Source organism: Sciurus vulgaris, assembly GCF_902686455.1.
Source record: "Sciurus vulgaris genome assembly, chromosome: 11".
Classification (NCBI taxonomy): Eukaryota; Metazoa; Chordata; class Mammalia; order Rodentia; family Sciuridae; genus Sciurus; species Sciurus vulgaris.
In genome coordinates, this window is record NC_136472.1 from 113,359,611 (window position 1) to 113,373,256 (window position 13,646).

Genomic DNA, 13,646 nt, shown 5'->3' on the forward strand with positions numbered 1-13,646 from the left:
TAAACTTGTGATCCTCCTGCCTCAGCCTCCCAAGCTGCTAGGATCACAGGCATGCGCCACCACCCCCAGCCCCACACATGTCTTAATTTAAAAGTAGAATTTCAGAGGCAAGATTAAAATCTTCAGCCTAGAAAACTTGCTTATGCCAAAGTCAGATACATAATAAGGAAGAACAGAAACGCTGAGACTGGTCAAATATGATTAAGATCCTTGATCCTCCTGATTCCCTTGAACCTTTAGCCCTACAGAATTGGCTCATTCATTCAGAGGCCTCATATAAGCAGGTGCCTTATAAGACACCATTAGCCCTTCTTATGATCTGCCCTCACTCCCCTCCTGGCCATCAGAGCAGTCACTAGAGTAAAAGCTCATGATGACTCAACTGAGGAAGTGCTGGGCCTGCTAAAAGAGAGAGATTAGCATGCCAAAGCACTCGCCAGACCTGGCTGACATGTAGTGGCAAGAACCGGGAGAGTCTGCCTGTGAGTGGCACGCAGATCAAGTTGGGCAGAATGAAAAACTGGGTAGAAGAGGCTTTATTACTGTGGGCCACTCTTATATCCCAGGATGTAACTGGGAGGTTGATCTCATAACTGCTAGGGAGGCTATAAGGGAGTTTGGTTAAAGTGGTGGCCCACATTAAATGAAGCAGAGAATCAGAATTGCTTTGGCAGATTGTTCACCAAGTACTAAAGAGGCTCAGAGAACAGGCCATGCTAGAATGAATCCTCTGTATAAGACCAGAAAATCCACCAGCTGACTCTGTTCTTCAGGTGATTACCTAGAGGATTTGCCAAGTGCACTTGGGTGAGGGGGCACTACTATTGTTGAGGGGTTCAACACTGGCCATGTTCTGTAGGCCAGGTGCTCTGACAGGTCTGGTTCCCTAGTTTGTAATGGGAATGATAGGATCCCAGTAAGATGGCCAAAAAGTCTAACTGCCAGCCAGGAGGCCTGACTCACAAGGATCTATGGAAATGGCTGGTAGGCCATGGAAATCCTAAAGTCAATCTGTCAGATTTAGCAAATAAAAATATAGGCCATGGCTGGTGGTGTAGCTCAGTAGTAGAACACTCGCCTAGTATGCCTGAGGCCATAGGTTTATCCCCAGGACCAGAAAAACAAAAACAAACAAACAATATATATAATATATCTATCTATCGACATATATATATTTAATTTACATAAAATATTTAAATATTTAATATAATTAAATATACATTTAATGGCAGACAAACAAGTAATTTTTTAGTATAATGACATTACCAAAAGATATCCAAGATTGGACAAGCAGATGGCTGAGGTGAGCTTCCCCAACGGAAAGTCACAATTTCCTGTTGAGTTTCCAGAACTGAGCCAGTTCTTACACCAGGACCCATCAGCTAAACTCAAGGCCAGATCCCCATAAGAAAGGTCATTTCAACACCATGGCATGCACGTAAAATACAGTACTGATTCTCACGGTGTCCTTCCCCCCAAGGACCTGCAGGATCCATATATTGGTAGAAGCTGAGTGACTATGGGACATCAACTGACCATTAAACCCTAACTGCCTATTATTAACGAGGCACTGTCAGACCCACCGAGTCATAAGGTCAGATGGATGCAGTGATAATCCATTGTAAGATGGAGTGAATAAGATCCAGATCAAGCATGAATGAAGATAGAAGCTTCAGCCACTGGAGTTGCAGGCTGTCTCCTATGTCATCCACCACTGCTGCCCCACTACTCTGCCTATGGCTGTGTGGTGGGCTAGACCAGCTGACAGTAGAGAATAAAGCCTGAGCTTTGTTAACAGATGGCATCTCCGTATGTGGATGCAAGCTGAAACTAGAATGCTACAGGTCTGCAGCCCCCCTCCCAACCCCAGGATGGCCTTAAAGATAGCAGTAAGGGGCTGGGGATGTAGCTTGGTGTGTTCAGTGCTTTCCTGTCAAGCACAAGGCCCCAGGTTCAATCCCCAGCGCTGCAAAAGGAAAAAAAAAAAAAAAAGATAGCAGTAAGGGGAACTTCTCCCAGAGGTCAGAGTACCTGGCATCTCACCTGGTCATCCACTTTATGTGGAAAAAGAAGCAACCTGATGTTAGAATGTATAAAGATTTATGGGATTTTTAGAATGTATAAAGATGTATTGATTTATTGATCAACAGCCCAGAGCAAATAATCATGGAAGATTGGGGACAGAGAAGTCTGGGGAAGGGGCATGTGTATGGGCCCATGGGAGTTGTTATGAAGTGTGAAGGTCTTTGTGTCACACGTTAACATCCACCAGAGAACATCCATCATGAAAAATGCCAACAACGCAAAGTAGAAGAAAATGGCTTGGCCAGTTAATGTCAAGGAGCCTCTGTCCAGAGCCATCTCAACCGTGATGGAACAATGGGGTTATGAACTGTAGTCCCCATGGTGGCAGTGGTGGAGGTTATGCCTGAGCATGGCAGTGTGGGCTCCCACTCACCAGATCTGACCCAGCTACTGCCACTAGCACAACAGTGTCCAATGTTGAGTCCCTGATTTGGCATCATCCTGGGGAAAAACAACCAGTTACTTCTTGGTAAATGGGTTACAATGGATCCTTTCCAAATCAAACCTGGTCTCAATTCATTTGATAGGACACATCAACTCATTTGACATATTCTGGGTATGGGTTTGACTTTTTTCCTACAGTGCCTCAGCTTGCCCTACAATCCAAGAGTTCACATGCTGCCTGATCCAGCATCATTGGATCTTACATAGCATCACAACAAGGTGTCTACGAATGTAGGACATGGGATCCACTAGTACCATGCTGCGCTGAAGCTGCCAACCCAATAGATCAGTAAAATAGCCTTTTAAAGACATAGCGAAGGTATCGACTCAGAAATAACCCTCTTCCAGGATTGTGCACTATCCTTCAGGATATGTTATACATCTTACATTAATGACTGTTATAAGGCAGTGTGTCCCCAGGATCAGGGGTAAGAAGTAGAAGCCTCCATGCTCACCATTACTCCCAGTGACCCACTTAGGACATTTGTACTTCCCGTCCCATAACTCTAGGCTCTGAGTTTCTAGAGGCCATAGTTTCCAGAGGCAGAATGCTTGCACCACAGCACACAGCAAGGTTCCTAATAAACTTTAAGAGACTGGTAGGCACGAGAAAAAATTTTTAAAAAGATTTTACCCTCCCAGTAGAGCGCATCTCTCCTTATCATCAGGAGGAGACAGGGCTGCAGGGAGCAGGGAAAAGAGCACCCAAGGGCTCTCTGGGACACCTCTGCAATATTGACAGTGAGTGAGTAATTAGCAGCCACAGCCTGAAAGGCTGTGGGGACCAGGAGCTCTTCCATGTCTTCCCTTAGGTCAACGGAGGTGCCAGTCAGGGGCTGGGAATGATCCAAATTGGGTAACAAAGGCAGGATCAGATGGAGCCCCCAGGAAAGCTGTGGGAGTACAACTGGAACTTGTCCCACTAACTCCTTTTATAAGATTTCGGGTAAAGAGATCAACCAGGATCCTCAAAGAGCTGTTTATGGATGGAGAGAAATTATTATAGAAAGTCAATGGATTCGAGTGGTGCAGGAGTGAATCATGAGGCTATGGTGTGACACCACCCAGGCGCCCCCTGTAGGACCACTCCCTCCCCCGTCTGCTGGGATTATTGTGCCCTGAGGACTCACAGGTGAGCCTTGTCAGGTACCGACCTCAGCGGAAGCAGCTCTTCGCCCCACTTGGTACATGTCTCTGGGAACAAACAGCTTCCATCCAAGACTGGATGGTGTGCCCCTCACCCCAATTCAAGACAGCTCAAAAAGGTCATCCCAGCCTGAGAAGTGATGATATAGCCTTTTCTCTTCCTCATCTCCTGACTTCAAACATGATGCTTCCTCTGGAAGAGGTTGCCTGTCCTCTTCTCGACCTGGTTCACTCCTGTTCACCCATCAAATTTCAGCTTGTATGTCACCTGCTCAAAGAGACCTCGACCCCCAGGCTCTTTTGGGCCCCCCTTCTGTCACTCGCACAGCACCAGTGTGTCCTCTTTCTTAGCATCACTCTCCTGAAGTAAGTCCTTACTTTCTTACTTTCTTACCTTACTTTCTTCATCTACAGAGACTACAGATCTCTTTACTGTCGTCTTACTATCACCCAGCACAAAACTACAGCACAGTAGGCACTAAATATTTACCAAGTGAACTTTGCTAAAATGTTTTCTAATGTGCTAGCTCTGTAATCTGCAACAAGTTAGATGATATGCCTGAGATTTGGTTCCCTCAAGTATGAAATGAGGGGGCTGGATTTGTGGCTCAGTGGTAGAGCACTTGCCTGGCCTGTGTGAGGTCCTGGGTTCGATCCTCAGTACCACATATAAATAGGTAAATAAAAGAACTGTTGACAACTAAAAATAAAAAATTAAAATTAAAAAAGTTTGAAGTGAGACTAAATATAACACCTAACTTGGAGGGGTTTTTGTTTTGTTTTTCGTTCTGGGGATTGAACCCATGGGCACTCTACCACTGAGTATGTCCTCAGTTCTTTTTATTTTTGAGACAGAGTCTCACTAAGTTTCTAAGGGTCTTGTTAAGTTTCCCAGGCTGGCCTCAAACTTGCAATCCTCCTGCTTCAGTCTCCCAAATCACTGGGGTTACAGATGTGTGCCCCTGCACCTGGTTAGAGGGTCATACTGAAGGTTAAATGAGATGTATCAGTAAAGTCCTTAGCATAGTGCCAGGATGTAGTGAGCATTTGATTAATGAATGCTTAAAAACGACTCACCCTTGAACAAGCAGATTTTCAGGCTGCCACTCTTCACTCTTTCTAATTTGAGTATTATGTTTATTTTTGTAAAGGTTATACAGGGAAACGGCGTCTCATGATTTCAAACCAACATGTTTTTTCAAGCCTAAACCTCTGGTTAATAATGGATGGCTCCATCCTGCTACTCCATGCCAGGGACACCATCAAGAAAGCAAATGTTCAGCTTCTCTCTCTTCCTGTAACAGTTGGTAGGTGGGTGGGACGGCTATCTGAGAAAGGAGTCTTGGATGTAGAGGAACATTGTGCGTGGTCCAGGCAACTAAATGGCAGGTGTTTCTCACAGCTCCTTCAGGGTTTGCCCAGAGTCCTCTTGCTCATCCTTTGGAGAAGTCTGTGGGGCCCATCTTTCCTCAGCCAATCCAGGTGGAGGCCTCTGCCTTGAACATTTCCAAGTGACGTAGAACCCACAGACCCAGAGGCCCCTCTGTACTTCCTGTGTGGTGTTCAGAAACCCGCCTCCCCTCTCAGCCTCAGGTGCCTGCTTCAGAAAATGGTGAGTCTACTCGTATAGTGCCTCCCTTTTTCATCCTGGCATTGGGAACAATGGCTCCAGTGTCCTTACATCCAGCAGATGTTTTGAAGACATCCTCTGGTTTCCTTTTCAGAAGTAATAAGCCGACTCTTCACCATCGTAGTCAAGTGAGCATCCAGTGAGAGAAGGATGCAATCGAACACTCTCTGGAGAGTTCTGGGACTCTGCCTCCTATCAGGTGAGTAGGACAGAATAAGGAAGGGTGGTGTTTCTCCAGTCCATCAGAAGCCTCACAACTTTGCCTCATGTAGCCCGGTTGTACCAAAGAGCCTCATTTACCAGAAGATATAAGGAACTGTGCTACCGTTAGGGTCGGGGATTAAGGTTGGAAACAAACAAAAGAAATGTGCCCCAGGTGCCTAGGACATCATTCAGGGAACAGCCAAAGAGAAGCAGATGGCAGGATCATATTGACCAAGAGCAAAACGTCTCTCTACCACCAAGAAACCCACCTTAGTTCTTACTAAGCCCTTAAGAACTAACACAAGAGATCAGAAGAGCTAAGCCCCAGTCTTTGTTTTGGGAAGATCAGACAATTAAACCTAAACTCTGCACAGAGTACAACAAAATTAATATCTTTGAAACAAGCACCTCATAATTTTCAGTCCTTTTCAGATGCCCAAGAGCTTTCAACTAGATTAGTCCTTTCTGAAGCAAGGCAGGACATGAACTGATAAATAACTAAGAGCATTTGCATATCTCATGAGATTAAAAAAAAAAGATTGCCATTTATTGAGTGCCTGTACTATACAAAGAAAAATCCTTTACATGTGTTAACTGATTTAATCCTTACCTCCACCTTGGAAGAAAGATGTTATATCCTCTATTTTATGAAGAAATTAATACTCAAAAAGTTTACTATCATTTAAAACCATACAGTTAGTAATTGCAGAAGTTGATCCGAGAGAAATCCGGGCTGTCCGTCTACAGGGCCTGCGCTCAGAATGGCCACACTGCATGAGGCAAAATGGCTTCTGATGGCTTTATTTCAAAGGCTTAGGAAATGCTGTCACAGGTGGAGCTCCTTCTCAGAGACACAGCCATGGTATCTTCGCTTCCTGCTTCGCCTTGGGTTGTTTTCTTAAACTTGAACACAAAAATCACCTGGGAACCCTGTTAAAATGCAGCTTTTACTTCAAGAGGCCTGAAGTGGAGACTAAAGAGTCCACATTCCTAAAAAGCTCCAGGTTTATTAATCTGTGACTGGTCCAAAGAACGTACTCTGAGTCCCAAGGTGTAGGATGTGACTTCTACAGTGATTGATTAGGCATTTTCCTAGAGGCCTATGGTATAAACTCTATTCTTCCTAAGAAAAGAAAAAAGCAATGTTAAAGATCCAAACACCCCTAGAAATTTGGTATCGTGAGAATGTGCCCAAACTGCTCTTGTTACTGGACTGCTAGCAGAGGCCTAACTCCCAACAAATCAGTTCTAGCCACCTGCCCCAAAAACCAAATGGAAAAAGTTATGATGAATAGCAGGAAAGGAACTTTAATCAATATGACCATATTGGGAAAGCAAATGAGATCAAGCTTCTCAGCCCTGTCTTTGGGGTACTGACATGAGTGTTAGGTTTAAATAGAGAAAAAGTGAGGCAGGGGCAAGCAGTATGCATAATTAGTCTTGGTCAAACTGCGTTCTGGTTGATTATTATCTCAGTTCTGGTTCTACAAGGTGGCTCCAGAGAAGTCCTTGTCCTTTGAAGAGACAATCTCCTTTGGTTCACAGCATGTTTATCAGACCATGATCCTGGATGGGGGTGGGGACAACTCAGCTCCCAGAAGATGATTACTCTTGCTTTGGAGTAGGGGGCTGGTTTCATCAGGGAACTATCTGCCTTCAAGTTTCTGCTGTTCCTGGAAAGAACAGAAGAATGACTGAAGACTTCTAGGCATTGCTCCAGGGAGTCTAAAACAGGATATTGTTAAAAGCTAGTAGTTGAATGTCCCTGAAAAATCTTGAAAATACTTTAGTTTCCTTTATCTTCAGCCTTGAAGGGGACAGAATGCCAGCTTTAGATGAACACTCCTTAAATGATTAACATACCTATGTGCAAAATTGAGCAGGAGTCTAACACAAAGCTTAATAAATAAGACTGGAGCCAAATGCAGTGGGGCCTGCCTGTTAATTCCAACAGCTTGGGAGGCTGAGGCAGGAGGATCACAAGTTCAAAGCCAGCCTCAGCAAAAGCAAGGTGCTAAGCAACCCAGTGAAACCCTGTCTCTAAATAAATACAAAATAGGGCTGGGGATATGGCTCAGGGTCAAGTGCCTGGTACCAAAAAAAAAAAAAAAAAACTAGATACAAAATGAAGGTAACTTTTAGTTACCCATAGGGCATCTACAGCCCCAAGTAAAGAGTTGGTACTTTTTAGGAAAGGCAACCTATCTAAGTACCTATTATTCTCTAGGGATGAAAGAATATCTCACCCAATGTAGAGGTTGTTGGTAAACAGGAAACTCTCCGGCAACACCAGGGAAATTGGTCACTGTAATGAATTCAAGTCCTAGTTGATTGAGGGGATTTGGGAGGGTCCAGAGGAAATATGATCAGGCTCTTCAAAACATGGGCTCTAGTTTATGAGTAATCAGGGTTTCAAATATTTCCTCTTGTCTCAAGTAGAAAACAAATGGAAAAACTGAACCATCCAACAAGCAGAAGCCAGAAATGTAACAAAAATCCCAACATTTACACCCAACCAGGAGCTCATTTTTCTTCCACAGTCAGAGGCCAGTTTTCAAAATGGAGGCTTGTTTGCAAAATTCTTTTGCTATTTCTCTAGTCAGGCAAAAAGCAGCCCCAACTTATTCTAACTTCTGTTTGTTGAATATCGTGTTCTCATATTTAATGCTAGATGTTTCCTTTCTCTGTTTCTTCCCAAATTGACTGGATCAATCCCCAGCAATAAATGGCACTTTTCTAAGATATAGAAACAACTGTGATCAGGCAGTGACTGGAAAGAACTTTAGATGCTCATTAATATAATTCATTATTTAGAACCGCATGCTTTCACAATATTTTCTAACTTTTTTTTTTTTTTTTTTTTTTTTTTTTTTTAACTATTTTCCAGTTGGTGCTTGGGGGCAGGAAGGTAAGATATGCTTTCTTTTTTTTTTTTTTTTTTTTTTTTTTGCGATGCTGGGGACTTGAACCCAAGGCCTTGTGCTTAAGATATGCTTTCTTTGCTATGATATAGGTCTGGGATTCTTGGTAGAGCCACATGCTGAAAAACAATGTTTCAGTCAACAACTAACAGTATATACAATAGTGGTTCCATAAGATTGTAATGAAGCTGAAAATTCCCTATCACCTAGTATTTTTACTGTACACTTCCTGTTTAGATGTGTTTAGATACACAAATACCATTGTGTTGCAACTGCCTAGAGTATTCAATAGAGTAACATGCTATAGGTGTGTAGCCTAGAAGCAATAGGCCACACCATATAACCTAGGTGTGTAGTAGCTATACCGCCTAGATTTGTGTGAATACACTCTATGATATTCACACAATGACAAAATCACCTAACATCATATTTCTCAGAAACTGATTGTATTTGTGAGGGGAGAGCTCTCTCTTGGCCTCCCACAGAGCTTTCTTAGAGACCAGTGAAAGGGGTTTCTACTATTCTCCTTTGCTTTTTCCTGATAAATCTAGCCCAGAATAGGGAATCAGAGATTATAGTAAGAAACTAGTCTTGATTCCAAAGGAGAATTGAGACTGTTAAAATTTGAAAGTGCCAACAGTTTTCTTTCGCTTGCCTCTCCTATTTGATGTGTAATTTTGTAGAGAATATGTGACGGACCAGAATGCATGTCCAGGATTGTCTGGATGAACCTCAGGGCAGCCTTTTGCTGCACATTCAGAATCACATCTGAAGACTCTGAACGTGTCTGTACATGCATCTAAGTGTAGCAGGCCTGGACTTACCTTCTCAAGCACAGCAGTAGAGTCCAGAGTGTCCCAGTACTGGAAAACTCTATTCAGTAGCTCCTCCAAACTGAGAGAACCACTACTGGGTTCAAAAGCAGCAACTGTGCCAGTCTGCTTTCCACTGTGCTGCCTGACTGGTGGCAGCCATTTTTACAAAAGGCCATGAGGTATTTAAGGTAGAATGTAAGATCCAAGACAGCTTGTGATACACAGCCAAGGGACTTGAAGATCCATTGTTTTCTAAGATTGAGGGAAGAGTCCTAACCCTTGAGGGAGGGGCTTATCTTAGTTGCTGATTGGAATGTTGCTCATGGTTTCTTATTGTTTCTTTTTCAGATAATGAAGAAATCGGTAAGGGCATTTTCCTTTTGTACAACCCCTCTTCATATGTGAAACAACATAGTCATAGAGGACACTCCCAGTAGTAAACAGTGAGAACCAGAACCATTAGCAGGAAAATACAATTACCTCTCAATGGGATCTGTATAACATGTTCCTGTATTTGTTGCTAGCTGTCACACTTGATTATAATAGCTATGCATGCATGTATACTCCCTGAACTTACTGCCACAGGTTTTTTCTTATAAAAACCCTATGAGGTGGGCATTTATCTCTATTTCCCTGATGAAGAAACAGGTTCATAGAGGTTAAATGACTTTCCCTTGCTCACACAGCTAGGGCAGATCTGAGATTTGGACACAAGATTTCTGTCTCAGAGCCCAGTGCTCTTTCTCCAGTACCACACTGTCTGAGCACCCCACCACTCCTCTCTTCCGGTTGTCATGTGCCAGTCTAGCACAGCCTAGGACGGCCCAGTGTCCTACCCACACTCTTCCAGGAAATAAGGAAAGAGAGCTGCCAGTCCTACACCACCCCCAGGCAAAACTTCCTGCTGTGAGGAATGTGATTAGATCCCCAAATTACATGATTGGATTTCAGTTGTCCACACCAATGGTCCCTCCCTCCAACAAAAATAATTGGGAGTTGATTATACTCAGAGATAACATAAAGTCACTTTTTATTGGAAGAACAATTTTCTTAAAATGTGTAGAGTGATTCACATCATTTAAAGGCAACAACAGAGAATGTATATGGAATAAGAAGAAAGATATTTGATCTCTATTACAAGGGATTCTGTTATAAGAAAGAATTTCTGGCTGGGCACGGTGGCACACGCTTATAATCCCAGTGGCTCGGGAGCCTGAGGCAGGAAGATCATGAGTTCAAAGCCAGCCTTAGAAACTTAGGGAGACCCTGTCTCAGAATGAAAAATAAAAAGGATTGGGAGTATAGCTCATTGGTAGAACACCACTGCGTTCAATCTCTAATACCAAAAAAAAAAAAAAAATTAAACCAGGATTTTTTTCTTACCAATCTTTCTTCTTTCTATTTGCAGATGACCTGACACAGAGGCGTGAGTTTATGGTCCTTTATTTATTTTTGTCTAAGGATACAGTTTGGTAAATAGTGAAGAGAGTAATAGAGAGATTAGACCCAAGAACTGAGGACCCCTCAAACATTACATGCCCAACCCCCATTTTAGAGAAGTTCCAAATAGGGATTTTTGTGGGATTTTCTTTACTTCCATCCTTCCCTCCCCAAGGTCCAACATTCCTGCCTATAACTGAAACCACCTTTCAGAGAGTTCTCTGGTCCCCTCCTCTCACAGCCTCTAGCCAGTAGGCCTCTATTCTGATGAACAAACCTAAAACCAGGATGTGAGTGCTTATGTTTGGTTGATTCTTTTGTCATTAATTTGCCTTTTCAGGAATTTTCCTGTTTTCTCCCTCCAATTTCCCTTCTCTTCTCTCCCATTCCTCAGAATACAAAGTCTCCATCTCAGGAACTGATGTGGTGCTGACGTGCCCTCCGATGGTGCAGGGACAAATACATTGGGAAAAGAATGGCCACAAAATATCTGATGAAAATGAGGAACAACTATTCCTGAAGAATTTTTCAGAAATGGAGAACAGTGGTTATTATGCGTGCTACGCAGACGCCCAGGACAAGAGGAACCATTATCTCTACCTGAGAGCTAGGGGTAACACAGGAGGGTCATTTCAAAAGGGCATTCTCAATGACCTCTCCAACCCAACTCAGAATTCCCTGCTGTCACAGGGCTTCCTTCTACTCAATCCTGGGACTGGGACTGTCCAAGGCCACACAGCATCAGTATTTCCTGGAACACAGATAAAAAATCAACATGGGTCTGTCTGGATATCCTCAGTCAGCTCTAGTCTTAAAAGAGCAACTTCCCAAGAGACAGGCTGGGGTCATTTAGATTGTGTCACACCCAGAATTACAATATGAGTTTATCTGATACTTTATCCAGAGACACATTCTCTAGAGAGACTTGCAAAGAAAACCAAAATCACTGTTTTTAAACAGTCTAAACTGTAGTATAATAATGAAATCATAAGGAAAGCTAACATTTATCAAGTGCTTATAAAATTTCAAGCACTCTACCCCAAATCCCTGTTCTTGCCAGGGATTTGTTCATGTATTCCTCCCAGAAGCTGTATGAACTAAGTACTACTTTATTTCCATCTTGTAGATGAAGAAACAGAGACTCTATGGGTCAAAATCACATTGCACAATTCCCATAACTAGTGAGTCATGAAGCTAAGACTCAAACCCAGGACCGTTGGACTACAGTTTGCTAGTTATTATCATTGTTGTTATAAACATATTGAAGGGCAGGGCTCCGGCCTGTGGCAAGTGCGTGAGTGTTGAGGGGAGAATCGCCTTCATTCGTTCCTTCCTCTTCCCCTGTGCCCTGATGTCGTCCCTTCTCTGTCGTTTCTCTCCACCCCCGGCCCCTGTAGTGTGTGAGAACTGCATAGAGGTGGATCTGACGGCTGTTGTCACAATTGTCATAGTCGACATCCTCTTTACTCTGGGTTTGCTGATGGTGGTGTTTTGCTGGAGCAAGAATAGAAAGGCCAGATCCAAACCTGTGACACGTGGAGCAGGTGCTGGTGGCAGGCCCAGGGGTAAGACCACCAAGCTGGGTCAGACAACATTGCCTCCAAGGGGGCATCCAGCCGGGGGCAGGGTGGGCAAGTTCAGGGGAAGGTTGAAATGGTTTCCTCGGAACATGTACTACCGAGGTCTCCCCATCCAAGACCACTCCGCTCCTTCCCACCTAGAAATGTGTGACCACACTTATGAAAATGAAGGGCTTCCTCAAATGCTCATCGGTAATCAGATTCCGCCCTCGAGCTGTGAGAGGAGAGACTTTGGGGTATTCCTGCCTTTTCCCTTCTGTTCTCCCATGGAAAGAAACAATGGGAGGACGGGGCTAAGGAAAGTCACAAAATGCTGACAACGGTGTGAGGGTCCTTAGGGATGGGACTGAAGTAAGAAAATGAAAAGGGCCCTGGATGGAAAAAGAGAGATGTGGAAAAGAGGACAAAGGGGACTGTCAACCTTGAGCCAGGTCTTATTGGGGCAGTCAGCACTGCAACATCGGTGTTCCCCCTGGAAATGAATACTTCTCCTTTCCCTCCTCTGTAGGGCAAAAGAAGGAGAGGCCACCACCTGTTCCCAACCCGGACTACGAGGTAATAGGGATAGAGTGAACAGGAAGGGGTGGGAAGGAAGAGCATGCCCTTCTAGGGCAGATGGGAACAGGTAGGACTGTCTGTCCTGTCCTTCTCATCTGCCAGAGACTCTGAAGGTCCTTACTCAGGGTTCCTAGGACAACCCACCATGTGGCCACCTCTGCCTCTTTTATGGTAGAATAGGCTCAGAGGCTGCTGGCTTCCGCAACCATGAAGAGGCAGGAGGTACTCTGGGTACAGCCCTGGAGAACATCACATATGCAGAGTCTAACATGATAAATGCAGGACTGATGTTGCACCAGCACATACCAATGTAATCAACCAGTTATTAAAATATGAAAATGCTTCCTTGGTAAATAGCCCCAGCCTCCCCCATCGCTCCTGCTCATACGCTGTCAGATACCACAGCCCATCCCGCTGCCTCTTGATTTGGTAACCTAGCAGTTAATGCCTGGCACAGGGGAGGACCACCAGGATTGTTCCTATTGGTTGGTGGGTGTGTACTAATAGTTAGCACATATTTTCACTGTCACACCTGGACCAATTCTACAAATATTTATTGAGCACCAGTCAAGCAGGTGATATTTACTTTCCCATGAGTGACTTCATTTAACCCTGCAAAAGCCCTGAGAAGGCTGGGGTTGGGGCTCAGTGGTAGAACACTTGCCTAGCATGAGCAAGGGCGTGGGTTCAAAACCCAGTATCACACACACACACACACACACACACCCCTGAGAGGTGAGTCTTTAGACTCCCATTTTTGAGATAGGAAAGATGAGACTCACGGAAGTACGGAATCCAGGCCAGTCTACTACCTGTCACAGCC

At 44.0% G+C, this 13,646-nt stretch overlaps 1 protein-coding gene and 1 long non-coding RNA gene across 4 annotated transcripts in view; both read left to right on the forward strand.

Annotated features, from left to right (window-relative positions):
• The first annotated feature begins 4,904 nt into the window (after positions 1–4,904).
• Positions 4,905–9,745, forward strand: LOC306640774. Its single transcript, XR_013757890.1, has 4 exons — positions 4,905–5,287; positions 5,400–5,504; positions 8,397–8,417; positions 9,594–9,745. It is a non-coding gene; the product is annotated as an uncharacterized lncRNA (long non-coding RNA).
• Positions 9,746–10,732: 987 nt separating this feature from the next.
• The window catches only part of CD3E (CD3 epsilon subunit of T-cell receptor complex), a 137,056-nt gene continuing 134,142 nt past the window's right edge, over positions 10,733–13,646 (forward strand). For all 3 annotated transcript variants that reach the window (XR_013757880.1, XR_013757881.1, XM_079105281.1), the window contains exons 1-3: positions 10,733–11,298; positions 12,083–12,250; positions 12,774–12,820. Coding sequence is in view for 1 of the 3 variants with exons in the window: in XM_079105281.1 (XP_078961407.1) it covers positions 11,130–11,298; positions 12,083–12,250; positions 12,774–12,820 (384 nt within the window). In the remaining 2 variants the exon portion in view is untranslated. The remainder of the gene's footprint in view (positions 11,299–12,082; positions 12,251–12,773; positions 12,821–13,646) is intronic.